The sequence below is a fragment of the Pongo pygmaeus genome, chromosome 1, assembly GCF_028885625.2.
Source record: "Pongo pygmaeus isolate AG05252 chromosome 1, NHGRI_mPonPyg2-v2.0_pri, whole genome shotgun sequence".
Lineage (NCBI taxonomy): Eukaryota > Metazoa > Chordata > Mammalia > Primates > Hominidae > Pongo > Pongo pygmaeus.
The window spans coordinates 42,871,379-42,897,651 of NC_072373.2; the positions used below are offsets into that span (position 1 = coordinate 42,871,379).

General features: G+C 48.2%; 1 protein-coding gene across 2 annotated transcripts in view; it reads right to left on the reverse strand.

Annotated features, from left to right (window-relative positions):
• Nucleotides 1–547: 547 nt before the first annotated feature.
• RASSF5 (Ras association domain family member 5) overlaps nt 548–26,273 on the reverse strand; it is an 82,841-nt gene continuing 57,115 nt past the window's right edge. Inside the window, exons 3-6 of one of the 2 annotated variants that reach the window (XM_054480176.2) lie at nt 8,295–8,405; nt 6,995–7,292; nt 6,360–6,475; nt 548–4,824 (exon numbers count right to left, since the gene is read on the reverse strand). In XM_054480176.2, the coding sequence (XP_054336151.1) occupies nt 4,672–4,824; nt 6,360–6,475; nt 6,995–7,292; nt 8,295–8,405 (678 nt within the window). In that variant the 3' untranslated portion in view covers nt 548–4,671. The remainder of the gene's footprint in view (nt 4,825–6,359; nt 6,476–6,994; nt 7,293–8,294; nt 8,406–26,273) is intronic. The other variant, XM_054480256.2, reaches the window with a different exon arrangement.

A 26,273-nucleotide genomic window follows, 5' to 3' on the forward strand; every position in this document is an offset into this window, starting at 1 on the left:
CCTCCACGTAGCTAAAATGTACTAATTTTTGAAGTCGGGAGTATTCTAAGTGGACAGAAGAGGCCACGGTCGGTGGCTGCCATTCTGCCCACGTGGTTTCGATGGTTTCATTCCGTCCCTGCTTTCCAGGCAGGCCAGCCCATTCCCACGTCAGACAGGTGGGGCCTTCCTCTTTTTAAAGACCTTCTACCAAACATCCTACTGCCGAATTAACTTCCTAGCCCCAAAATAGTTCCTTCACATCTCTAAAGGGTTAGTCACTTAGAAAACAGATCCCAGCTGTTCTCTGTCATCAATCAAAGCAACAGAAGAAAGAATTGACCCTAAATTGCAGTAGAATTTAGGCTAGATAGAAATCAGAAACAGTATACAGGCATATTAGCACATGGGTTTCTATAGGACAGTGATTCTTCCCCAACTTTAGGACACTGCCACTAACTGGTAAATTTGTGATGTAACTCCAAGATGACAGCTTTGTTCCAGTGAAGAGTCTTATCCAACACATGCCCTCTTCAGCCCCAACTTCTTAACATGGAGGTCATGGAAGGGGTCTTTAATAGGTCTTTAGACGATCCATGAACTCCCTGAAATGGTGCACAGATTTTGTACGATCATTTTCCTGAGAGATGGACCATGCGTTCCTCAAATTCCCAAAGGGATCACTTGATGCCAGAAAGGTACAGAACCACTGCGCTGGTCCCTGCTCAGTTTATGGAATCATTTCACTGACTGGATCTCTCCTTGTACAATAGGAGGGAGAACTGGGCTAAATTCCTTGAGTTTTTGGGTTTTACCATTAAGAGACAGTTGCACTTTGGTTTACTTGTTTCTTTCTCTTCTCAGTTTTTCTCAAACTGAGATAAGAAAGGCTTAAAAATATCCACAGTATCCACAAATTGCCCGTTTGAGGCTTGAAAAGGAAAAAAGGAATGGGTTTGAAAATGTGTGTGTGGCGCCTCCTACCGTCTGTTATCAGGCCCGGAATAGGCCTTTTTACTCATAAGTAAACTCCTTAATTTCACTAATCCTATCTCTACCAGCATGAGCATATGAAACTAGGAAAGGGATTTCCAGAAATTGAGCCTAAACAGGATCCTGTTAAAGCCTTTGGCCTGCCAGAGTCTGATCTGAGGGATTATGATCTGTATAGTAGTAACGAACAATGGTTCCTTATGTGAATACAAGTAAAATATAGCACTGTGCAAAGTTCTTTCACAAACTTGATTTGTTTTGCATGATCTCGGAGGGAGTGGAGGCTAAGAAAGGTCATGTCCTGCCTTGTTGATCTCTGCTGAAGACACAAAGCCAGTAAGTGGTAGGGCTGGGTCTAAAATGAACATCTACCCTTAATTGTGGTTTGACCCACAATGAACATGACAGCACTTTGCCATGACACAGTGCTGTCCAGACCTGTGCATTGAGTGGTTTTTCCAGTAACGGTGACACATTTGCATTGAGTCATCTTCCCTCTCCCCCTGTGAACAGCATAGGGACATATTCAAAGGCCGAGTAGAGCCAGACTGTGTAACAGGTTCTTTTTCCTATGTGCTAAGTCAAATAATCTGTATCAATGTCAAACGTACAGCTTTGAATTTATTAACCCTATGCTGTAACCATATGAGTGTCAATGAAAAGCAGAAAATGCTTCATTTTTGGACTTTGGCAAAATCATTGAAAGATACATTTCTTGGAGGTTTAGATGAACAAAAACGTTACAGATGTGCCCCATTCTTGGGCAATTTTAAGGATGCTTGTTGGACATTCATTCATTCTTTGGGCCCCATGTATTGCAGTCTATGTGGTCAATACTGGAAGGCAGCAAGAATTTCTTTTTAATAACTTTAATGTGGTTATTTCCATGATTACTGAGATGTTCCTTTGATGAAAGTCAGAGAACTCAAGTGAAAGGACTGTTTTGGTCATTTGATCTAGCCCCCTTCCTCCAGGTGAAGTGATCTTAAACTTTTAAAGATCTATTCCTTTCTACCTTATTTTTAAATAATTCCAGAAGTAGAAGAACTATGGCCCAGCTCAGTAGCGTCCTGGTGTCAAATCACCCGTTGCTCCAGAAGGCCCTTCTCTTTCCCACACATCAGCATCTCTGCCTGCAATCAGTCTCCTTGACTCTCTTGCACTGCAGAGACATGGAACAGCTGGTCACCCAGGCAGCGCCCTCCCGCCTACGCATTTGGACAATTTTCTCCAAATTAATTATGTGAACAGTAGCCTTCATTTCTCTGCTCTCAGGCAAAAGAAAATCTGACTCCACCAGGAAGCATGTGATCATGTCCATTCTCACCCTCTCTCCCCAACTCGCAGTGTCCGTAAGATGGTGAAGTTCAAGGGAGATGTTTCTAACATGAGTCATTTTTGCAACAGGCTTTTATTACTTTTTTTTAAACCCATATAAGAAAGACATTTAAAAAGAAAATATCCTGGAAACAAACACACACTTACACACTGAGCAACACAACCAGAGAAGGCACTACCAGCAGTTACTCCCACCTCTGGGAGGGAACGGGTACTGGATACTATACTTTTTTCAGAGGTTTAGACCTCAGCATAGGCCTTGGGTCTAACTGTGCTTTAGTAAAGTCTGAGTTGTCCAATAATTTTCTCATTTCATAAACACCCTTATCTCTTTATATATAGCTATATGCCTTTATGTGTATATATACATGACTTTTTTTTTTCCTTCTCAAAAATAAAATAGCCATCCCCATAGAGGGAGGTTCTCAGCAGCATTCACAGCGGTTGCAGCAGGAGCCATGCCTTCTATTAATGTTAGAGACATGCAGGATGAAGGAAAATGACTCTCCACCTGCTCCCTTTAATATACAGCAGGGAGAGAGTTTCTAAAGTGAGGGAAGTGATAAGGCTGAGCATGAGATGGCTAACCAGGGTTTTTGTGGTTTAAAAAAATCTTAAGAGTTGCGAGCTTGTGTTGCCTTTGAAGCTCTGGAGACTATGCACAGTTCATACGATGAGGGGTCAGCATTCCTTCTGGGATCAGGGGCAGTATGGACTCAGCCTGGGTCAGAGAGGGAACTTCTGAAGCTACACGAACAAGCTTGGGCCTGAACCGACCCAAGAGGGACTTGGGAAGGCAGAGGATAGCAGAGAAATGGTTTCTCAGAGGCTGGGTTGGAAAACCAGCCCTGCTTTGAAAATTACAAGTCCTTCTCCCTCTGCACTGGAGTGTCTCTGCAGTCCTGGCTACTTGTTGGAATTGTTTGACTAATTTATTTTAGGATTCAGCCTAAACAAGAAGCCAGTGCAAATGTAGAGTCAGGAATTTGATCCTCCCTGTCAATGTGGTCTGGTGTCACTGATTGGAGTCAAAACTCAGGCACCCAGATGGGAGGGAGGTCTGTGACCCTCAACCCATACTGAACGCAGGCTCTCCTGGCCTTGTCTCCCACACCGCTGCCATTGTTCACTTCCTGGCAGGAGGAGCCAGCAGCAGAGCTTCAGGCAAACTCACCTTGCTCCTATTTCTCTCTGAAAACAAAAAGGCACTGAGGCACTGCGCTCAGGGAGGCCAGGCCCACCGGCTCCCTGAGCGCAGTGCCGGGGCTGGCCCATGCTTCAAAACAGAAAGGACTCCAAGTTGGCCGAATTGGAGGCTCCCCTCTCTGTAATCAAGGCAACTCCTTGGGCAGCACCTGGAGATCCCAGAGTCCCAGTGGGAGGAGGGAGGCAGTGCTGGAGGCTGATGGGGAACCCAAGCAGCCCAGGCCCTCCTCTGCTCTTTAGCTGGGGAAGGCTGAAGACAGCTTGGACACGTTTCTGTGCTCGCTTTTTGGCTTTCTCTTACTGTCTGATTTCCACACTTAGCAGGAGACTTTTTAAATGGTCAATGGCTGGCTTCCCTTTGGGGAAACACATGACGATGATGACAACATTAAATTCAAATTTGTAACTTAAAAACAGTTTGTTGACAAAGATGTGACTAAGTACCACACATACGCAGATATATGCCTTTGGGTTTCCATGTGCAATGTGGGCCAGGGCCAGAGCCAGGGCCAGGGCCAGGGCAGGCTGCAGCTTCTCTGGAGATCTCTGAGCCAGCCTCAGCTTTGGTGCTCCTTACCCTGAGCATCTGGGGCCAGTAGCTTTATAAACTTCCCTTAAGTGTGAACAACAGGCACCTTGGGGCCGCGGGAACAGTCCTTTTATGAGCATTATCCTGCTTTCAGGGGCTTAGCTCAGGCCTGCAAAAGGAATGTGCTACAACTTTTCACTCATAAATAAAGGTACTGTACGTGGCAAGTAAGAGAACTCAAAGAAGAATCAAAGCCAGAGAAAGAACACGCAGCTCTAAAACCTTTCTTCCTTCCTTTGCCGGCTGGTGTGAGGTTCCAGTTTGGTGACAAGAGGCAACTATTTGGTTGGTGAAAGGCTTGCAGATCGAGAGAGGACGTCGGCTGTTTGTTTCACATGAGTTCTGATCCTTGGCAGAATCTGTGGTGGGGCACAGCCTGGGGGCGGGCACAGCTGAACCCCCATGCAAACACTTGTCCATGGAAGAGACTTTTGCCACAGCTGGAACTGCTGGGCAGGCACAAATGCACCTGCCAGAGATGTCCTGAGAAAAAGTGTCTGTTGCAAAATAATAATTAATAATACAAATAAATCTGAGTGCACCAGGAGGAGAGGAAGCAGGACCGGTTACCCAGGTTTGCCCTGGGATTCTCTTAAGGCCTCCTCCAGTTTCTGCCTAAACTTGTCATACTTCTTTTGCACTTGTTGGATTTTGTCCTGCTCCTCTTTTTCCAGGATTGTTAGGAAGTTCTGAAGTTCAGGGATGGAGAAGGCATCCCACTGTGAGGCGAGAGGGAGATTTGTGGGAGGAAACAGAAGAGGAGATAGGTTAGAAGTTGACATGACCTGAGAGACCCTGCTGCCTTCCCCTTCCCAGTTCACATCCGTGATTCACACACAGTTCGCTACTGAACAGACTGAATCAGTGAAGCCTGGGCTTTGCATGCCTGTCATAGCAGCAACAAAATTCCAAATGCTGGCATCTCATGACCAAGAGTTGCCAGTCTATGAACCATGTTTTTATTTTGAAACTCAAAAATCTTAAGTTTCTGTGTAGCAGCCGAGATCTTGACAGTGATGTTGGAACCACCCAGGCTCCTAACATGCGGACCCTCAGAAAGCAGGTGGAGGAGTGGAACGTGGACTCAGGAGACCGGGGTTGGGCCTGACTCCACCTCTCCCCAGTGGTGTGACCTCAAGCACAGCTTTCCACCCTTCTCAGCCTGTTATCTGCTGGGAAATTGGGGTATCTACCTCCCATGACTGGCAGAGCAGATAATGAGAGCCTGATTGGCTCAGGCCTACCCCTAAAGGACCTGGCCTCTGAGGGCAGAAGGCAAGTTGGACTTCCGTCAGGCTGACCCAAGAGCACAAGCCCTGTGGGGCCAACAATTGAGACTCCTAAGCTCTTTGAACACAATAGAGTACTAAGGTTTATCTGGTCTGGTCCTCGCTATGGATAAGTGAGAAACCTCAAGTCCACACAGGGAAGGTGGCATAATCACAATCACAGAGCTTATTGCAGCAGAACTGGAGCTAGAGCCCAGGTCTCCACACTTCAAAGTGCCTGAGCTTTCCACAGGGCCAGCAGCATTCAGATACTGTCCATGGAGTACTTTTTCCAAACATATTCTGCACAGATGCCAATAAAGAAAGCAGATGGGAGCAGAGCGGCCGTTGCTGAAATGGGGAGAAGGGACAGAGTCCCAGCTGCCTTGATCCCTAAATCTCTGCAGTGACTCCCAAAACTGCTCCTTAAAACTCTAGGCCTCCACTGAACACAGTGTGACGAACACCGAGACCTTCCCCTGTTGGTCATTCTCAGGCCATGGGTGGCACCGGCCTGGTTTTACTCCAGTTTATGCCACAAGACTGCACACTGGTTAGCTCCCCTTGGGGGGATGGAGGTCAAGAAAAGGGAGGACAAATGGCTCAAAAATGTCTATACCCAGTGGAGCCCAGAGATGGAGCTTGGTAGCCCTCGGGCCATTTTGAAGCAAAAACAGCCTGTGCCTGAGCACAGGGAGTTTCTTGGTTCCCCTCCTCCCTGAGTTTTCAGAAATAAAGCACATGAAATCCTTTCTTTCCACAGGCCTTGCCACACACAGGCCCTAACATGCTACCCCAGGGTGCTCAGAGTCCTGGCTGCAACACTGACCCCCAGGCCCATCACCCACCCCTGCTCACTCTCTCAACAGTCATCTTCCTGCCCCTGCTGTGTGGCTCCCACCTATGTGGGGTAGTTAGGACAACGCCCACCTGCACCCAGCCAGGGTGCCCTAAGGGCTGGGTTTGCACAAGGGGTCCAGACCTACCTCCACCTCTCCAGTTTCATTCTCCTTTAGCACAAAGCTGAGGACCTCCGTGTCAGGCCCAGCAAGCAGGCGCAGGTAGAGGGGGCGGTCAGCAATGGAGAGTTTCTGGAAGAGCACTGCAAACCAAGAGAGGGGGCTGGGAGCTCATCCCAGAAAAGAAGGGTGGGGCCCAGGCTTGGGCAAAAGGATTGGAAATGCAGAGGTGGGGTACATACAACTGGAAGTAGACACGGGCCTTTTAATGAAATGAACATGACAGTAATGAACAGGGCAATAACCTTTTATCTTGGGTGTCTGCTCAGAGTTTAAAGCATGATTCCATTCACATCATCTCCTGAAAGATTAGGAATGGTAGGGCAGATTCCTCCCATTGCACAGATCAGGAAATGGGAGCCTAGGGTGTGGTTTTCCTGAAGTCATATGCAGAGTCAGGGACACAGTGAGCTGCTCTATCAAGCTCTCTGCTCTTGCCTCCCTGCCCGGATTCCACAGATCTGAACACCACATGGGCAGCTGGCCCCCTGGTGCTCAGGAGAAGCCCACAGCTCCCACCCAAGGCTGGCAGGACTTTTAGTGGGTGGGCTTGGACACAGGTAGGAATGGAACGGTCTGGTTGGGTGCACTCTTTCTCCTACCTTGTCCGTCCTTGTGTATCCGCTTAAAAAGTGCAAACTTCTGGGGATTGTCCACAACCATGAACTTCTTGAGCAGCCCCTGGATGACCTCACTGACGGTGGTGGTGCTGCTGATGTGCAGCTGCTTGATGGCATCTAGGGGCAGGTAGAAGGATGTCCGCTTGTCCGTGGTAGCCGCCAGGTTCACCTCCTTGATGGCATCATAGATGGACTGGGGCCGGATCCCAGCAGGCACCGTCACAGGCCGCCGGAGTTTTAGATGCACTTTGATGAAACCCGTGTAGGTGCCATCTTCACTCTGCCAGGGGGAGCATGTCATAGGGGGTCAGGGCCGTCCACTTTGCATGATCCTATCTGCCACTCGGGGCCATTGCCCCAGCAGCACCCACCTGTCTCCTTGAGTTCTTTCCTGCCTCTGCTGACGTGGGAGAGCTGGAGGAAGGAGCAGAGATCCCTTTCCCCATAGTGGGCTGGGAGAAGACCCTCAGGATCCAGCTACCAAAGAGGACCTGTGGGGCTGCAGTGGATTTCCCTCCCAGGAGGCTCAGGCCAGCTCCCCCAAACCTCCTGCAACCGGTTGCCTTTGGTGAGTCCCCATTGTAAGAGGCAGGGTGTGGGGTAGCCACTCTAGTTTGTACCTCTGAACCAGGCAGGAAGCAGGAAGGCTCTATAATGAGGGCCTTGGAGAACCAGCCCACTAGATTTCCTCCTGTATCTTTTTACTAAGAAACAGCCTTTAAGACTTAAACCCAGGTCCATTTGCGACTGGATTTTCTGGTGCTCCATCTGGCTGAACCCCAAAGAGCCAGTTGATGCCAGCCACCAGCAGGGGGCAGTGTTTTTCTACCTTCTCCCCTATTGAAGACAGCCTTTCCCAACTGGGTGCTAAGTTGGGTGCCCTGCCCTCTTTGAGCGAGTATGTCCCTCTCTCACAATCGAAGGGGTAGGAAGGGGAGCAGCTAAGTCCCATTGTCCTGGCTCCCTGGGGGCCAAGCAATACTGGGCCCTTGGTCATTATGTATCATTTAATCACTTAGTTTACACTGAAGCTCAGAGGAGTTCAAAGAGCTTCCCAAAATGACAAGCAAAAAATGAAAGGGTCAGATCTATTTCCCTAAAGCACATGGAGGCCACTGAGGGCTCTGGCTATCAGCCTTCCAGACCCCTGAGGCCTCTGGAGGCCGGAGGAAAGGCAGGGACCTGCCAGGGAGTAGCCACAGAATTCAGAGAGAGGGCAGAGGCGCCAAACCCGAAGCGGGTGGTGGAGCAGGGGCCAGGTTGAGGGTGGATGGGCGCTTACCAGTTTCATGCCCAGGCAGTTCTTCTCTCGCGTGTTGTAGCTGTCAATCTTCTGCTTGATCTCCTGCAGTGTGGGTGGGCGCTGTGTCTCCTCCACAGGTTTACAGACATTCTGGAAGAGACACAGAAGTGGAGGTGGATGTGTAGTAGTTCTTAGGGTGAGAAAGGGAACAACCACACCCTCCCCAAAGCCTCTCTAACCAAGAAGTGAGCACCCAGCCCTGCAGAGTGGAACTAACTGCACGGACTCGGAGTCAAACAATGAGAGGTCAAATTGCAGCTGTGCCAGTGTCTAGCCAGCCCTCTTGGGGAAGTAACTCAGATTTCTCTAAGCCTCAGTCTCCTCATCTGTGAAATGGGAACAATACCTACTGCACAGGCTTGTCTTGAGATTAGTGTGAAAGTGTCTGGCACTCAGGCACTGACTATGAATCTGGTGAACGAGCAGAGCCGCATTTGCTTATGGAGAGCTGCTATGGAAAAGATGCTTCTTTGATGCTATGGGAGATGCAAAGAAATAGAAGCCATGGTCTGTCTCCTCAAGGAAGTAACAACACAGCTGGAGGGACAGGTGTCTACCTGTGGTGCCAGTATATACTGCTGATCAGGAAGACAAGAGTTCTCTTAGATCCCAAGGACCAAGGACACATGGAGACCAGTTCAGGCCCCACATCACTTGCCACAGTGCTTTTCACATAGCAAGAAGTAAATATCTATTTGTCAAATGAATGAGTGAACCGGCAGGGATGAAGGGCTGTAGCCCTCTACCATAACAGAGGAGATAAACCGCTACTGGGCACAGGGACATCTAGAATTTACTTAGCATCTCCTCTGTGCCAAGTACTTGGCATACATTCTCTCATTTGATTCTCACAAACCAGAAGTCTGCAAGATAGTTTATTACCTCATCTTACAGGTGAGACTATTGAGACTAAGAGAAGTTCAGCAACTTGCCTCACGCCCTACAGTCAGTATGTACAGAACAAAACAGAAATTCTAGGTCTGTCCCGTTGTGTTCCTCCTGTGAGACCATGTGTTCATTCTTCTCGTATGTTTCCAGATGCCCTCCTCCTCCCACCCCCTGGGAAGGATAAGTGAATAATGAAATTGAGGAGATTGAGGTCAATGGCCCTCACATTGTAGAGAGAATACAGGGGTGAATTCTGGGGTCGAAGCCACTGTCTCTCAGTCAGTTCTCTGGAACTCTCAAGTTCACTGTTACCCACCTCCCGGTTTTATCTTCACACTATCCCTGAGTGGCTGGGAGTGCAGGAACTGGTTGGTCAGAACCTACCCAGAATTTGCCTGATGTTAGAAGTGTAGCAGACTTGGGGTGGATCAGGATTCTCCTTTGGCAAATGAGGAAACTGAGGCCCAGCGAGGGATGACTCTGACACCATCTGACACTGTCCTGTGGGTGTCTGGGTTTGGCTGGGGAATTTCACAGCTGCCGTGATGTCACACCACCACCCCGCAGAACACAACAGGGCACCCGTGACAGAGCTTTGCCCTACCTTCCTCCCTTCAGCAAGCCATGTGGCAGACACACCACCCTGAACAACCTGCCATCAATTCCTTCTCCCACTTTCCAATCTCACAGAACCGATACAATGTCAGGCTCTGGCTGCCAAGAGAAGCTGGCATGGCTCCAGCCTCCCACCTCCAACCCCTCAGCCCAGCTGACATCCTCCTTTCTTTCTTTTCCTTCTTTCTTTCCTTTTTTCTTTTCTTTCCTTTCCTTTTCTTTTCTTTTCTTTCTTTCTTTCTTTCCTTTCTTTCTTTCTCTTTCTTTCTTTCCTTTCTTTCGTTCGTTCTTCTTTTCTCTCTCTCCTCTCTTTCTTTCTTTCTTTTCTTTCTTCTCCCTCTGTCACCCAGGCTGGAATGCGGTGGCACAATCTTGGCTGACTGCAACCTCCGCCTCCCAGGTTCAAGCAATTCTCCTGCCTCAGCCTCCCAAATAGCTGGGATTACAGGTACACGCCACCACACCAGCTAATTTTTGTATTTTTTAGTAGAGATGGGGTTTCACCATATTGGCCAGGCTGATGTCGAACTCCTGACCTCAAATGATCCACCCACCTTGGCCTCCCAAAGTGCTGGCATTACAGGTGTGAGCCACCGCACCCAGCTTCTGACATCCTCTTTCCATCGTGGCATTGTTCCCTGGCCTGTCTGCTCCCGCTGTACTCTCCCCAAGGGGTCCTGACCTATTAATAACAGCCTGTGCTGGGTAATTTCACATACCTTCTCTTACATACTATGTATGTCATTCTTATGTTACAGATAACAAAACTGAGGCTGAGTTTAAGAAACATGCCTGTGGTCCCCTGCTAGTAAGAGGCTAAGTAGGAACTGGAATCAAATCCATCTAAGGCCCATGTTCTTCTCAATTCACCATGTAGCCACCATGGGACGGCATCTTTTGCTGAAGGGGCTGGCCTGCCACACCCATAATGATCACTGAAACTCTTTGCTGCAGGGCTGGGATAAGCAGCTGTTAAACCAAAGCCTGTAAGTTACCTGATCTGTGAATGTTCATCTAAGATAAGTCTAAGCAGTGGGTCAGGCCCCAGAGGCACCATGTCACCTGTGAAGGTGGGAAGGAAGGACTTCTAACTTGAGTGAGATGCAGCCACCAGGATGCAGCGCCCAGCCTTCTCCTGTGTGCCTTCCCAGGTCTCTGGAACTGAACCTTGATTCTGTTGCAGACCACCCAAGGGCAAGCAGCCCTGGCCATTTCCCACTTGCCGGAGGTGAGTAACAAGTAGTGTGAGCCTCACAGACTCTCTTCATTCACTATCAGTCCATTAACCCGGGGACTCTTATAGTGAAACCTCTCTTTCCTCATCCCTTCCCTTGGGTAGCTCCCAGAGCTCCCCATCCTGTCCTTGCCAGCTGAGCACGTGTCTATGGGACCAGATGTGCCTGACCCTTGCCCTACCCCTATACCTTCCCGCTGGGAGCTTCCAATTAGAAAGACCCCGTTGTCTGGTTACTATTATACACTCACTCTGTCTCTGACGCATGTAGGCTGTTGCTCCTCAGGAGGTAATAGCTTTCTCATACTTGTCTATAAAAAAGAATTAAGTGATGGAAAGAAAATTCTAGAAGCTCCGGAAAGATCTCCTCTCATAGTTTCCAACCAAGCTAGAGCCATTTCCCCGTAAGAAAAGGCAGCTGTGCTGTGGCTTTCAAAGGCTTGATTTTGAATACAGTGAGAAGCAAAGCTGCTTTAGCCTAGGGTTTCTTCTTCCTGTTCCCCTTTTCTTCAGCAGATAGACCCATCTGTCTCTCCCTTTCCCACCATAAACGCGGGGAAGTGACGAAAGTAGCTACAGGCACCTCTGCCTTCCAGGGCTGACGCAAAAGACAGCAGCCCTGACCTCACCATTCTGAGGCCTGGCCCTCTAGCTGGTGATGGGGAGCCCTGTCTGGGAGTGCCAGGAGCCCCGTGTGTAGCCAACACTATGAATGTCACAGCCATGGAATGTCAGCACCCAGGTCTGGGATGGCTGCTGCCCACAAAAATATCTGGCAGACAAGATGTGACCCATGGACCAAATGAATCACCTCCTGAAGTAGGCCAGCCAGCCACAGCCACGAGGGCTCATGGATCCTTTTTCCACCCAAGAGATGGCGTATGATCCAGACCAGTGGTTCTTAAACTTGTCTACACAGTGCAATCATCTGGGGGATCTTTAGAAACTTAGTTGCCTGGGCTTTATCCCTGGAGATTCTGATTTAATTGGTCTGGGGTGCAGTCTGGGCATGGGAATTTAAAAAATCTCCCAGTTGATTTTAATTCGCAGCAACATTTGAAAAGAACTGAAATAGACAGACCCCTCACAACAATTCCAGACCTCAAGGGTCTTCATCCAGCTGCAGAATTAACACTTGGTGCCAAGAAACACACAAAGACCCCAAAGGTTTACCTAACAGGCGCTATCTGCCATGCGAGCGAGATCGATACTATAGCAATCTTCAGAGGATGAGGCAAAGACTCTGATTTCTATTCACCTGCCAGATTCTTAAGCCTTCAAAGTGAAGGATCTGTCCACGGGTACAAAGCGAGAAACCAAGCAGACAGTTTTGCCTCTTGGGATGGCCCAAGATAGAGACAGAATAGGGAACTCTGTTATGATTTAACAAATACAGACATTGGCATGTGAAGTGTCTCTCCTGGGGGGCTCACACATCTCAGTGCATCTAGCATAGAATTCATTTACTCCGATTAAGCCCCTGGCATTGGTGGCAGATGGCTGAGCTGTTCCCAATGCACTTGGCATGTCCAGGGCACTGGTGAAAAATAGGTTTGTGCTCACGTGTCCTACGCCGTGGAAAAAGGCAATGTCCTCTTTTAGCTCTGGAGGTGATTGGGGAACAGCCAAGTAAAGAGGCTGGGTGCTAGGGGTTCACAGCGACACCCCCACCCTGAGTGATTCTCTAATGCTTCCATTTAAATATTCTTAACAAAATAAGGAGGACCATACCCCTTTCGTCTGGGGTCTAACTCAAAGCAGATTTGCCCTAGGCTGTTTTTCTTTATTTTATCACTAAAGCAACAGCAACAAAACCCTACTTCTGCACTCTAATCAATGACATATGTAATCTTAATTTTGGTGACTGGGGAGTGACCTAATGCCCTAAGGAGAGGCTCTGAGTGAGTCGCGTGGCTTCTGGTATTCCCAGGTGGGCACGGTGCCCCCAGGAATGCTGCGGCAATGAGAGGGGGTCCCCATGATGAGGGTGGGCTGAGGAGGATGTGTGTCCCACCCGCAGTGCTGCAGCTATTATATACATTCGTGCCTACTTTTTCTTGACCAAAATCATAAACCTCATTTTTGCTAAAAAATTCACTCTCACTCTTTTTAAATTTGTCAGTCTTTCCTCCATCTGGCCCACAATTTGAATCATCTCACGCCTGTTTGCCCATCAGAAGTCGCTTCATTTGTCAAGCTCTTCCTGATCACTCCAGCCCTGAATGATGATGATGATGATGATTCACTACAGCTAATATGTACCATGCACTATTCTACTCACTTAGCATGTATTAGCTCATTTCATCATCACAGCAAATGTATCACAAAAAATACTATTATGATGCTCATTTTACAGTCAAGGAAAGTGAGGCACAGTAAGGCTAAAGCTAACCTACATCTAAAGGCAACACTATACTATCTGGCACTTAAGTAAGCATCTACTTACACACACACACACACACACACACACACACACACACACTTTTTTTTTGAGATGTCTCATTCTGTCACCCAGGCGAGAGTACACTGGTGCAATCACAACTCACTGCAGCCTCGACCTCCTAGGCTCAAGCAATCCTCCTGCCTCAGCCTCCCATGTAGCTGCGACTACAAGCATGCGCCACACTCCCAGCTAATTTTTTTTTTTTTTTTTTTTTTTTTGTAGAAATGAGGTGCCTTGCTATGTTGCCCAGGCTGGTCTCAAACTCCTGGCCTCAAGCAATACTCTCACGTCAGCCTCACAAAGTGCCAGGATTACAGGTGTGAGCCACCGCACCTGGCTACTTACATTAACCTCCAAGTAGACTCATCCATCTCAGGTCTTCTTCCCAACTAGACTAAAGCTCTTTAATGACTTACATCATACTTCAATTTGTTTTCTGTGCCTGGTGGCTGTGAGCATGAGGCAAATAGGAAATACTTGCTCAACAACCTTCAATGATCCCCTATTGCCTACAGTGGACAAAAAAGGTCTTAATTTCTCCTAGGAATTACAGTGCAGTGAGCCTTGGATTTCCATTTAGACTGAGTTCTGTGAGAGAAGCACCCGCGACTGTCTTGCCCTCTATGGTGTCCCAGATCCCAGTTCCAGCTTGACACATAGTAGGGGTTAAGTACCTGCAGGATGAACACAAGTGTGTGTTTGGCTTCTGACTCCCATGACTAACTACATGACCTTGAGAAAGTCAGATAATCTCTAAGCCTCAGTTTCTTCATCTATAAATTTGGGATAAAAATCCCTTATTGTCTCACAGGATTTATATGAAGGTAAAAATCAAATGAGATAATGGGTACAAAAGTGTTTTGAAAATCACCAAACCCATCCAAAGGCATGTATGGTGACTATCATCCCAGGAAAACAAAGCTCTACCCCTCTGAGCCAATTTCAGTTTTCAATTTCCTTGAGTCCTTCTTCTGATTGGCCACATGCCCATAGAGTTTGTTAATTCCTTTCTCTGCACCAGTGGTTGGCAAACTTTTTCTGTAAAGGGCCAGACAGTAAATACATTAGGTTTTGCAGGCCATGCAGTCTGTTGCCACTATTCAACTCTACTATTGTGGCACAAAAGCGGCTACTGGATGAATGTGACTGAGTTCACACTATTTATGGGCCTGGCATGGTGGCTCACACCTATAATCCCAGCACTTTGAGAGGCCAAGGCAGGATGATCGCTTGAGCCCAGGAGTTCAAGACCAGTCTGGGCAACACAGTGAGACCCTGTCTCTACAAAAAAATACAAAAATTAGCTGGGCACGGTGAAGTGCACCTGTAGTCCCAGCTACTCAGGAGGCTGAGGTGGGAGAATGACCTGAGCCCCCAGGAGTTCAAGGCTGCAGTGAGCCGTGATTGTGCCACTGCACTCCAGGCTAGGTGACAGAACAAGACCCTGTCTCAAAAACAAAACAAACTTTATTTATGGAACCTGGCCATGTGCAGTAGTTTGCTCTATGCTGTTGTTTGTGCAGTCTCCTGCCTAGAACACTATTAGCCCTAGTTCCACCTTCTCTATGTAGTTTCCCAATGCAATTTCTCCAGTCTATAGCCATCTCTCCATCCTCTGCTCTCTTAATATACCAGATCCCTGGCATTTTGATTCCCACATGGAGAAAGGTAATCACAGTTTTGTCCTGGTCTCTTTCTTTCTCCTGAATCATACTTCCCGTTTCCTGTGTATTTCCTCACACCACCAGTTAATGGGCCTTTGTAACTTCACTCTCATTTCATGGACACTTTTCACAAGAAGACAAAGGCTTGGGCACTTCCCTGGATTTTGCTCACTTTCCTCCATTCTGCGATGAGGAGGCAACAAAGCTGGCTGGGGTAGGGATGGAGGTAGGCGGCTAGGCTCACTCCCTAGTTCTGTGACTCGCTCCCAAACAGCAGCCCCATGGGCCTCACAGCCTCAGATTCCCATTGCAGCAAAAGTACAAATTACCATCGTCACAAATCTCTGTAGCTGCTGGCTTATGTTAAATCCATAATGCAAGAGCCTATAGAGGTGATTTCAGAGCCTGTATGGCTACAGCTGGCATCTAATTATATGCTGCCTTTTATTGTTTAATGATTGTTTCACATGTTAATCCCATCTCCCCAGTGAGATGCTCTCTGGATGGAGACAGACATTAGTTTGGTGCCTAAGCTTTTTGGCACCCCACTTGGCTGAAACCTGGGCCAAACTTTAAGTAGGTGTCAGATAAATACCTGTTGATTGGGTGGCAGGGGAGGGCAAGACAGCCTGGGGAGTCTCAGGCCAGAGCCCACCCCAGACCCCAGGTCCAGGAGCACCTCACACTCAGCTGCACCCTGAGGGTCTGATGCCAAGAACATACATGAGGCTTTGGACTTTGGCGTTAGCCCTATGGCTCAGCTCTTGGCAGCTGGCTGATGAGAACAAATGCAAGACCATCAAATGACCTGTGATGTCTGGGGAGCTACTTCCCCTCTCAGGGCCTCAGTTTCCTTATCTGTGAAATCATGAAGTGATACTGGAGAAGCTCTAAGGGCCCCTTCGCAGGACTAAGATTTTACACATAAGATAGGGTGGTGTTTTTTTTCATCATTGCTTCCTCTTCTATTTCAGAGAATTGGGTGTGGAGATGGGGGCCTCTTGGAGGCTAGCTAGCATGGCTGAATGGCAGCAGGAATAACCAATCTAAAGGAGCACAAAGAACATTTCTAACCGCCACAACTTTACTTTTTCACTGCTCACCACTTTCCTCTATTGTCAGCAAGACTATCTTAGCCAAGCCCAAGCCGGTCTATGCATTCTTAACACACACAACTCGAGAAAACAAAACAAAAAATACCCCGGAAGCCATTCACCATGAGCCTTTGCCACATTTCCTCTTTCTCAGCTCTTAGCAAATCTGTCAGCAGCAATTCTTTCGCCCCTTGGAAGGAAGCCATCTCCAGGCTTAAGTCAGGGAGGAAAGCCTCAGGCCCCTCCTACAGGAGAATGTCCACCTGCAGCTGCCTTCCAGACCCCAAACACCCGGTGCTTCTGTTGGGCCTGCCCTAGATGGGAACCTCTGCAGGAAAGGGGCAGACACCCATCTATCTGGGCTGGATTTGAAATACCCTGCTCAATGTCCAAACCACATTCAAAGGTGAGGTTAGGGGTTCAAGACCAGCCTGGGCAACATAATGAAACCCTGTCTCTTCTAAAAAACAAAAACAAAAACAGAAACAAAAAAATTAGCCGTGTGCCTGTAATCCCGGCTACTCGGGAGGCTGAGGCAGGAGAATCGCTTGAACCTGGGAGGCAGAGGTTGCATTGAGCCAAGATTGCGCCACTGCACTCCAGCCTGGGTGACAGAGCGAGACTCCGTCTCAAAAAAAAAAGGTCATTGGTCCCTTTGTGATGGTCTCAACCAAATGAGAAAGAGGAATCTCTATGGGGCCTTACTGCAGGGCCCCCTCCCTTCGAAGGCCTGTGTTCTGAAATGGACTCCACAGACCCACCACGGCAGTGAAGGGGTTGATTTCCACAGGTCCCTCTATGGCACTGTCCATTGTCCCAAAAATAAAAGGGTTCGGAACTCCTTAACTGTGTTCCCTAATAGGTTATTTGCAGCAGAGCAGGGAAGGGGCTTTAGCATGGAGCTTCTGCTCCATGTGGAATTTGAGCAGCTCTGGTAGGGTGTATTAACAGAGCAGAGGGAAAAAAGAGGTGGGGGGTGGAGGCTGAGAATGGAAAGACACTCAAGTCCCCAAAGACAAAAACGTAGAGCAGATGGTCAATGTCAACAGTCCGCCAGTAGTAACTGAATGAACTGCCTATGGGTGAGGATCGTGAAAGGCACCTTGGGAGATGACACAGATGGGGTGTGACCTTGTCCTTGGGAGTCTGCAGGTGACCTGAGAAGGGAAGACAGAGATGGATGTGCTGTGGCACACCAGAGCAAGTACAGTGTGATCTGGGACAAAAAGCCTCAGGAAGCCCAGATCAGGCCACTCCAGCCGACTCCCCGGGTTGCCAGCATGCCCCATAGCCTGGGCACAGGGTCCCCTGCTCTTTGAGGTGACCATCTCAGTCTCTGCACAGCTCAGCTAGAGTGGGTCATACCAGGGAACAGTAGCTCCCTTACAGGACCTAGGTTCAAGCCCCTGCAGGGCCTCATTATTATATTAAAAATCGACAGTAGTCAGGCACTGCCCTGAAGGGTTCAAGGTCCTGATGTCATTTAATCCCCTAAATAACAAGAAAGATGCTGTTACTCTTCACCATTAGACCATGCTGCCTTGCATGCTGGGCCACAGGTGACCTGTGCTGGCCATGCCCTTGGTCTTCTGTGAACTTGATCAAGTCCACCTCACTAAGACTCCAATTTCTATTTTGTTTTTTTAAGAGATGGGGCTCTCACTATATTGCCCAGGCTGGTCTCAAACTCCTGGCCTCAAGTGATCCTCCCACTTTGGCCTCCCAAAGTGCTGGGATTACAGGCGTGAGCCACTGTGCCTGGCTACTTATATTAACCTCCAAGTAGACCATCCATCTCGGGTCTTCTTCCCAACTAGACTGAAGCTCTTTAATGACTTACATCCACTGCTACTACTTCTCTATGCCTGGTGGCTCTGAGCATGAGGCAAATAGGAAACACTTGCTCAATACTTGATTCAGTGGTTCTTGAGGTCTTAATTTCTCCTAGGAATTACAGTGCAGTGAGCCTTGGATTTCCATTTATACTGAGTTCCGTGAGAGAGGCACCCACACCTGTCTTGCCCTCTATGGCGTCCCAGATCCCAGTGCCAGCTTGACATGTAGCAGAGGTTCAGTAAATACCTGCAGGATGAACATGAGTGTGTATTTAGCTTCTGACTCCTATTACTCGCTACATGATCTTGAGAAAGTCAGAAAATCTCTATGCCTTGGGATAAAAATCCTTTATTGCCTCATGGGATTGATGTGAAGGTAAAAAAAATCAAGCAGTCCGCCCACCTTGGCCTCCAAAAGTGCTGGGATTACAGGCATGAGCCACCACACGGAGCCTGATTTCTTTATGAAATGCAGTTTATACATTTGTTGTGAAGATGAAATGAGATCTCAGGCCTGAAAGTGCTTAGCACAATGTAAGTACACAGTAAGCACTCCATAAATGTTAGCTAGTGTGTCATCATCCAAATTATCATCATCACCATCATCATCATGATCATCATCTTCAGTAGTCATTTGTCCAAATTTTTCCATTATCATCTTCAGTAGTCATTTGACCAAAGCTTGGTCAGTGGGGACCCAATATGGGACCTTGATCCCTGATAGGCCCTTCAGCCAAGGCCACATTATGACTTTCATGGGTCCTAAGAACTTTTCTCTTTGGGGTCAAGGGCTTCTTCCTCCATTAAAAAAAACCCACTGAAAATTATATTCTATGATTGCATTGGTAAAAAGACAAATACATCAATGTCCTATATTAAAACACTTTCTTCAACCTAAATGTTCATTTTTTTTCTCATGATTTTAAAGAAATTAAAACATTTTTGTGGACCTCTAAAGTCATGTGTGCCTCTGGCATGATGCCTGCTGTGCCTCATGGAGAAGTGACCATGCTTTCCAGCTGTTCAGTCCCAGGTAGGGCGACTGACTGTCCCAGTGTGCTGGGGCTGAGGGTTTTCTCGGGATGCAGGGCTTTCACTGCTAAAACCAGGACAGTCCGGGGGATCCAGTGCATTTGGTTACCCTAGCCCCAGGTCTAGACAGACTCCCTTCCTCTCTGCTACATCCCAGAGCTCTTCTGTAAAGTTGTGCCCATGTACTCGATTCTGGAGGTTTTTCTGATATCCACAGCCACTCCAAGGCCAGGCTGTGGCCTAGAACACAACTGTGTGGGCTATCTCGGAAGAAGTTCCCTCAAGGCAGGGTCTTTGGCTTGTTCACTGAGGCGGCTCCCAGAACAGTGTCAGGCACACAATAGGGGTTCATTAAACATTTGCTTCATGCATTGAAGAAAACACAAAGAAGCAGTAACACGCATGCACCCTAAACCCCAAAATAAATGTGATTAAAAGGTTCCAGAATTTTATAAAGGTCTTGTAGGATTGCTGGTCCATGGACCCATTTACTTCTGAGACTACTGAACACCAGATGAGAATTCTGTCCTCTGCTTCTGAGAATAGATGACCCAAATCCTTTCCATTTCTGTTCTCCCCTGCTCCAGGTCTTCATGAAGCCCCCTTTTTAGCTCAGAGGTCTAAAGTTTGAACCAGACAGAATAGGGCGACACTCAAGCTTCTGAGATGGCCACAGGAATTTTCCCTTGGGACATCTTCTTATGTCCTGAAGAGTTTCTAGAAGGTCTTCCTTTGGGTGTTTTCCTCCTTGGATTTCCGGCTAGGTCCCTGTCCCCTCACCCAGCCTCACCTAGGTCAGCCTCCTTTCAGTCTCCCTGAGCCCTTCATCTGACCATTCTGCCTGAAAAGTCCTTCCTTCTCTACATCTGACAGAATTGGCCTCCTGCCCCTGGAACTGACAGTGTCTTTTGGGATACCCACTCTTATCCAGAATTAGTGGATTTTCCAACAACATCAGCATATGCCCAATTATTCCAGCACTGCTTTGACTCTGTACATTAGTGTTAGTGGTACAAGCCTGTGTCCCTCATTAGACTATGAGCACACCACAGTCAGTGACTGTACCTTTTCCATCTTTGTATTCCCAGACCACCCTGAACCAGAGTACTGCAGAGTTAATTAAGGACAGACGGTGGGTAGGTGAGTGAGTGGGTCCCAATACCCCATCCCAGGTCAACTCTCTCCTAAGCTCTCTCAGTTCTTTCAGGCCAATTTAGAGAGTATTCCTTTGCAAATGACATATGCCATAAGGGATTGATATGCAGAATATATAAAGAACTACCACAATACAAAAAAAAACCTCATTAAAAAATAGACAATGGACATGAACAGACATTTCTCCAAAGAAGATCTATACATGATCTACAAACACGTGAAAAAATGCTCAATATCACTAATCATTAGGGCAATGCAAATCAAAACCACAGTGAGATACCATTTCATACATATCAGGATGCTTATTAATAAAAACAATAAACAAGAAAATAACAAGCATTGGCATGGATGCGGGGAAACTGCAGCCCTGTGCATTGCTGGTGGGATTGTAAAATAATGCAGTCACTGTGGAAAATGGTATGGTGATCCTCAAAAGTTAAACAGAATTACCGTGTGATTCAGCAATTACACTTCTGGGTATACACCCAGAAGATGTGAGAGCAAGGACTCAAATATCAGAAAACCAGTATTTGAACACCCAGGTTCACAGCGGCATGATTCACAATAGCCAAAAAAGGTGGAAGCAACCCAAGGGTCCATTGATGGATGAAACCCAAGTGTCCACTGATGGATGTAACCCAAGGGTCCATTGATAGATGAAACCCAAGTGTCCACTGATGGATGTAACCCAAGGGTCCACTGATGGATGAAACCCAAGTGTCCATTGATGGATGAATAAACAAAAAATGTGTTGTATCCATACAATGGAATCTCATTCAGCCTGGAAAGGGAAGGAAATTCTGACACATGCTATCACATGGATGAACCTTGAAAACATTAAGCTAAATGAAATAAGCCAGTCACAAAAGGATTAATACTGTGTGATTCTACTTATATGAAGTTCCTAGAATAGTCAAATTAATAGAGACAAAGTAGAATGGTGGTTGCCAGGGGTGGCGGGAGGGGAAAATAGGGAGTTACTGTTTAATTGGTAAGGAGTTTCAGTTGGGGAAAACATAAGTTCTGGAAATGGATGGTCGTGATGGTTGTACAACAATGTGAGGTTATGCTTAATGTCACTGCACTATACACTTAAGAATGGTACATTTTGGCTGGGTGCAGTGGCGCACACCTGTAATCCCAGAATTTAGGGAGGCCAAGGCAGGCGGATCTCTTGAGGCCCAGAGTCTGAGACTATCCTGGCCAACATGGTGAAACCCTGTTTCTACTAAAAATACAAAAAAAATTAGCCAAGCGTGGTGGCCCATGCCTGTAGTGCCAGCTACTCGGCAGGCTGAGGCAGGAGAATCACTTGAACCTGGGAGGCAGAGGTTACAGTGAGCCAATATCGCACCACTACACTCCAGCCTGGGTGACAGATTTGAGACTCTGTCTTGGGATTAAAAAAAAAAAAAAAAAAAAAAAAAAAAAGGTAAATTTTATGTTATGTGTATTTTACCACAATAAAAAAGAAAAAGGGCAGGGGAAACCTGGAGGCCATGTCACTGGCTGGTTTTATCTGTTTCCCATAGAGTTGGGAGCTTCCCTTACTTTCTGTATTCCAAGCGAGGAGTCAATGCCACATCTAAGCAACTGGGCCTCCATCATGCCAAGCCCTCCAAGACCAGGCTCTTTTCCTAGGACTAGGCCACTCTCCTGGGATGCAAAATGAACACAAAAAATGACCTGGACAGCCCAGCCCAGCTCAAAGGAGCTGCTGCAGGCGTAGCGGGCATGCCTGCTCAAAACCTCCCAGGGGACTGCCCAGAAAGGTCAGGGGCACAGAAGCCTGTGCTCAGAGATCAGGAAGGGGCCTCAAGATGAACTGATCCACCTACCCACATTCTAGAGCAAACTGAGTCATGAGGAGTGAAAAAGATAAAAATATGTGACCCCAAAATATATTACTTTGACATAATTTGAGATGGCTGTCACAGGGCCAGCAGACTGAGGTGGCCCTGCAAAGCTGTCTTTTGTGGGGGAAATTTGCATCTATAGAGAATCTCCTTTAATGCGGCCAAGCCTTCTTCCCTTGTCCAGATCTAGGAGAGATTAATGGAGTCTGACATCTTTAAAGATCTGAAAGAAACATTTACCATGTCTTCTCTCTGAGGGTTGCTACCTGCGAGGTTTCATCTACATAACAAGACCACCTTGGCTAGCCAAGCCTCCTCTTCTTCCCCTCCCAAAACCTGTGTTGCCATTAAAACCTGATTTACCAACCATAACCTATTTGGGGCCATGCTCTGAGCCCACAGTCTTTCTGTAACCTCAGGATGTGTATGGGCTTCTGTACCCCACTGGGGCTTGGGTCTTCATTCTGAAGGCTCCCGTGAATACACGTTAAATAAATGTGTGTGCCTTTTTGCCTGCTCATCAATTTGCCTCATGGCAGTGATTTTCAGCAAATCTTCAGAGGGCCAAGGGGAAGCTCTGCCTTGGCCCCTACAGGAGGTTCAGGTAGTGGGGACTTCCCAGCCTTCTCCAGATGTTCTCCCACTACCCTGTCATGGCAAGGTCAAGGTTAGGTCAACATCTGGCTTTCCAGCCTCATATGCGTCTAGAGAGATGGATGTGGTCAGAGTCACGGCACACTCTTGGTGCTCTAGAGCTAGGAGCTACGTATTGGCTCACCGTCGGAGCTATCCATCCCCACCTCCAAATCACATCCTTGCCCTCACATAGTGGACTTCCCTGCACAAGAATGCTTTAAACAAAGGGTTCCTCAGCTTTATGTAGACTTCCAGATGCTCTGAGAGCCAAAGAGTGAAACTCAGCAGAATCTCTAGGCCTTGAGAGGAGTGACTTTAGGAGTCCAGTTTATAGGTTCTGCCTGCAGGCTGCACAGGGCCCGGGTGACTGCGGGAGCTCTCTCCACCTCCATATGCTGGCTCCAGCTCCAGCTGGAGCTCCCTGGAGGACAGGGCATTCAGCCCCATAAATGATTCAGATCATTCAGAGGTGGTGTGTGGGAGCCGAGTGGTCTCCGGAGGTGAGTCAGTACCCAGCACCCCGCATACCCACACCGCCCATGCTTGCTAGAAGGGGAGGGGCAGCTTGAGACTTGCGCCAGCAGCCAGGACACCAGCCTGCGCTGCCCACTGGGGAAGTGCAGCCCTTCCTGGCTTCCCTCCACCTGCAGCTTTGAGGGCTGGGGCACCTCTTCACCAGCCCACACGAGTCCTCTCCTCACATGCTGCCTGCCCTGTTAACCCCACCCCGGGCTGGCAGTCTTGGCACCCAGGTGCTCAGGGATTAATATGTGATACTGAAACATATCCACTTAGTTATTAACTAGCTCTGAGTCTTTTAATGCTTGTATCCCCTCACTGTGCGATAAAGGCCCAGGGGCAGGAATATTTGATCTCCTCTGTCCCCTAAATGGCCTGGCAAAGGGTCCTATCTTCAGTGACTCCAAGATGGTACTGCTGTCATGAGGCTGCATTTGTGGGCATCCTTTGTGAGGTCAAGAGCTTCAACTACTTGGAGCTTCAACTACTTGGAGAATTCTGGAAAGAGCTACAGTTTAGTGATTAGGAGCTCTGGCATTAGACTACTTGGGTCCAACTTCAGGATCTGCCACTTACTATTATGTGACCCTCGGCACATTATTTGACCCCTTCCCGTGCTTCAGTTTCCTCTTAAGTAGCAACAATAATGTACCTACCTCATATGGTAGTTTTGAGGATTGAGTGTTTACCAGTAAAGCACCTAAGACAGTACCTGACACATATCAAGGCCCAATCACCAGCCATTACTATCGCACATTCCAGCCATTTCCCAGCAGCCCCTTGTGCCTGCCCTTATCTGTGAACACAGCCTTATACCTCCACACACCCCAGTCATGAGCCCTACCTCTGGCAACTGTGTTTCTCAAAATGGCCTTTATCATCCCCAGCCCCAGAGTTCGCCAAGTCTTCCCGTCTTACAGAGGGAGAAAGTGAGGCCTAGAGTGGTGGTTCCCCTAGGTCACACAGAGCGAAGGCTGGGTGTGGGTTCCTAGGCCCAGGGACAGGCTCCCTTCAGGTACGGGGCCCCAGTACAGCCTGCTCCTCCCCGCTCCATCCATTGACTGTGGGTGCCCAGACCAATGAATGGCACTGCCAAACCAGGATCTTTCGCCCACTCAATATAATTGGGAGAGTAAAATAAACAAAAGATTTATTGGTTTCTTCCTCCCCAATCTGCCATTCCCCAAAGCTGAAAGGCAGACAGAGGGAATCTGTCAGAGCAGGCTCCCCCGCCCCCTCCCATGGGCCCCTCTGCCCAACCCCCTCGGAGGCCCCACTAGAGGAAGACCCACGCCAACTCTCCTGCCAGCAGGTGCCAGAGCTTGGTTGCTTAGTGACCCAGCCCTGCCTACCCCCTTCCTCCAGCGCAAACAGCTGAACAATCACAGCTGGGGTGGTGGTGGCTGCTCTAGGTTTGAAAAGTTGTCCTTGCATTTTCTGCTCACTCAGTGGGATTTTTCATTTCCTGGTAACTGGAAAAATCCATTTATTCCACATCCAGAATCTTAGCAAGCTTCCCTTTAAAATAGTCCTGAGATCAACTTTCACAAACCTTGCCCTAAAGTACTTGCTCATGTCCCCTGGGAAAGAAGCTCCAAACCCACTCCTCCTCTGTCAAACCCACATTAAGCACCTACCTCATGCCAGGGGACACAGTGATGAACAAGCTATGGTCCCTGGTCCAGAAAATTATAGCCCATTGAAAGGAGAGATAGGAGAGAAAGAGCGGCCAGGTGTTTGGGGAGCACAGAGAAGGGGGCATCTGAGTTACAACTGGAAATGCCCTCTAACACTCTGGAATCACCAGCTCCCACATTCTCCTCCTGAACCCACGCCTTCCCAGCCAAGTGTGAGCATCGACATTATAGGCGCCAAGTGCCTCTTCACTGTGCTCCAGCCAACGGAGGGGATAGGTGGAGCTTCAGTTCTGGGGTGAGAAGACCTGCCTCTTGCTCCCCACTGCAAAGCAAGGGCCCTGCAGACCCAGTTCCTGCATGTCATCCACAGCGAAGCAGGGGGAACAGTTGACCACCACTCACCACATGGGGGAGAGCCTGGAGATGAGGAGGATAATGAGGGGTTCACGAATTGGAGGCTGATGAGATGATCATGATAACAAAGTACAGTAACCAGATTTCCCAAGACTAGAACAGGAAAAAAACAGCCTGAATTTCAGCATCAGGAAATTGACTGAATGAGAAAAACAGCTTCCTACGGCAGGACATCAGAGCTTGAGAGGGGTGACTGGAGCTTATTTGGAGCCTTTCAAAGCTAGACTCTTCCCTCAGCTGTGTGTGTGGTGGGATGACCATGTGCTTTAGAGCTGGACAAGCGTGGGGGCTGGCAACCTCGCCCTTGGCTCACCCCCTTTCACATGTTACCTCATAGAATGTGTCAACTTTTTGGCTTGATGGCAGCAGAAATTCCGCCAGTGACATCTGTCAGGCATGAACACTCTGCTGCCTCCCTCCCTGCTTTTCTTGCTTAGGATGGTAAATTAACTTAGGCTAGGATGGTAAACTAACTTAGGATGGTGGTAATGAACACACCTTCCTTCCCCTGCCTGTCATGGGTTATGTGCAGTCCTGCATGGGGACAGAGGAATGGCTGTGATAACTCCTAACCATCTCCTCCAGCTCCAGGAGGCTCTGCTTTTCAGAGGTGAGGTGAATACTCCTCCTCAGTGGTGGTGCAGCTCTGTCACTGTGTCTTCTGGCAGCCTGTTCCCAGCCCCTCGTGGGCAATTCCTGTTCAAACCCTTTGATTCTAGGAGTCAGCCCCTCCATCCTCCCTGTCTCAGGAGTTGCTGCCATGTCATGATAAAGGCCATGTGGCTGCAAGGCAGATGCTGAGAGCGTCTTCCACTAGGATATGGAAGGGCCCCCATCCAACACTTCATGGATGGGGAAGGGGAGCAGCTAGGGTCTGTTACACAATGTGGCTGGGGGCCCCAAGGCCTTCAAGTACAGAGACCCCATCTCATCCAT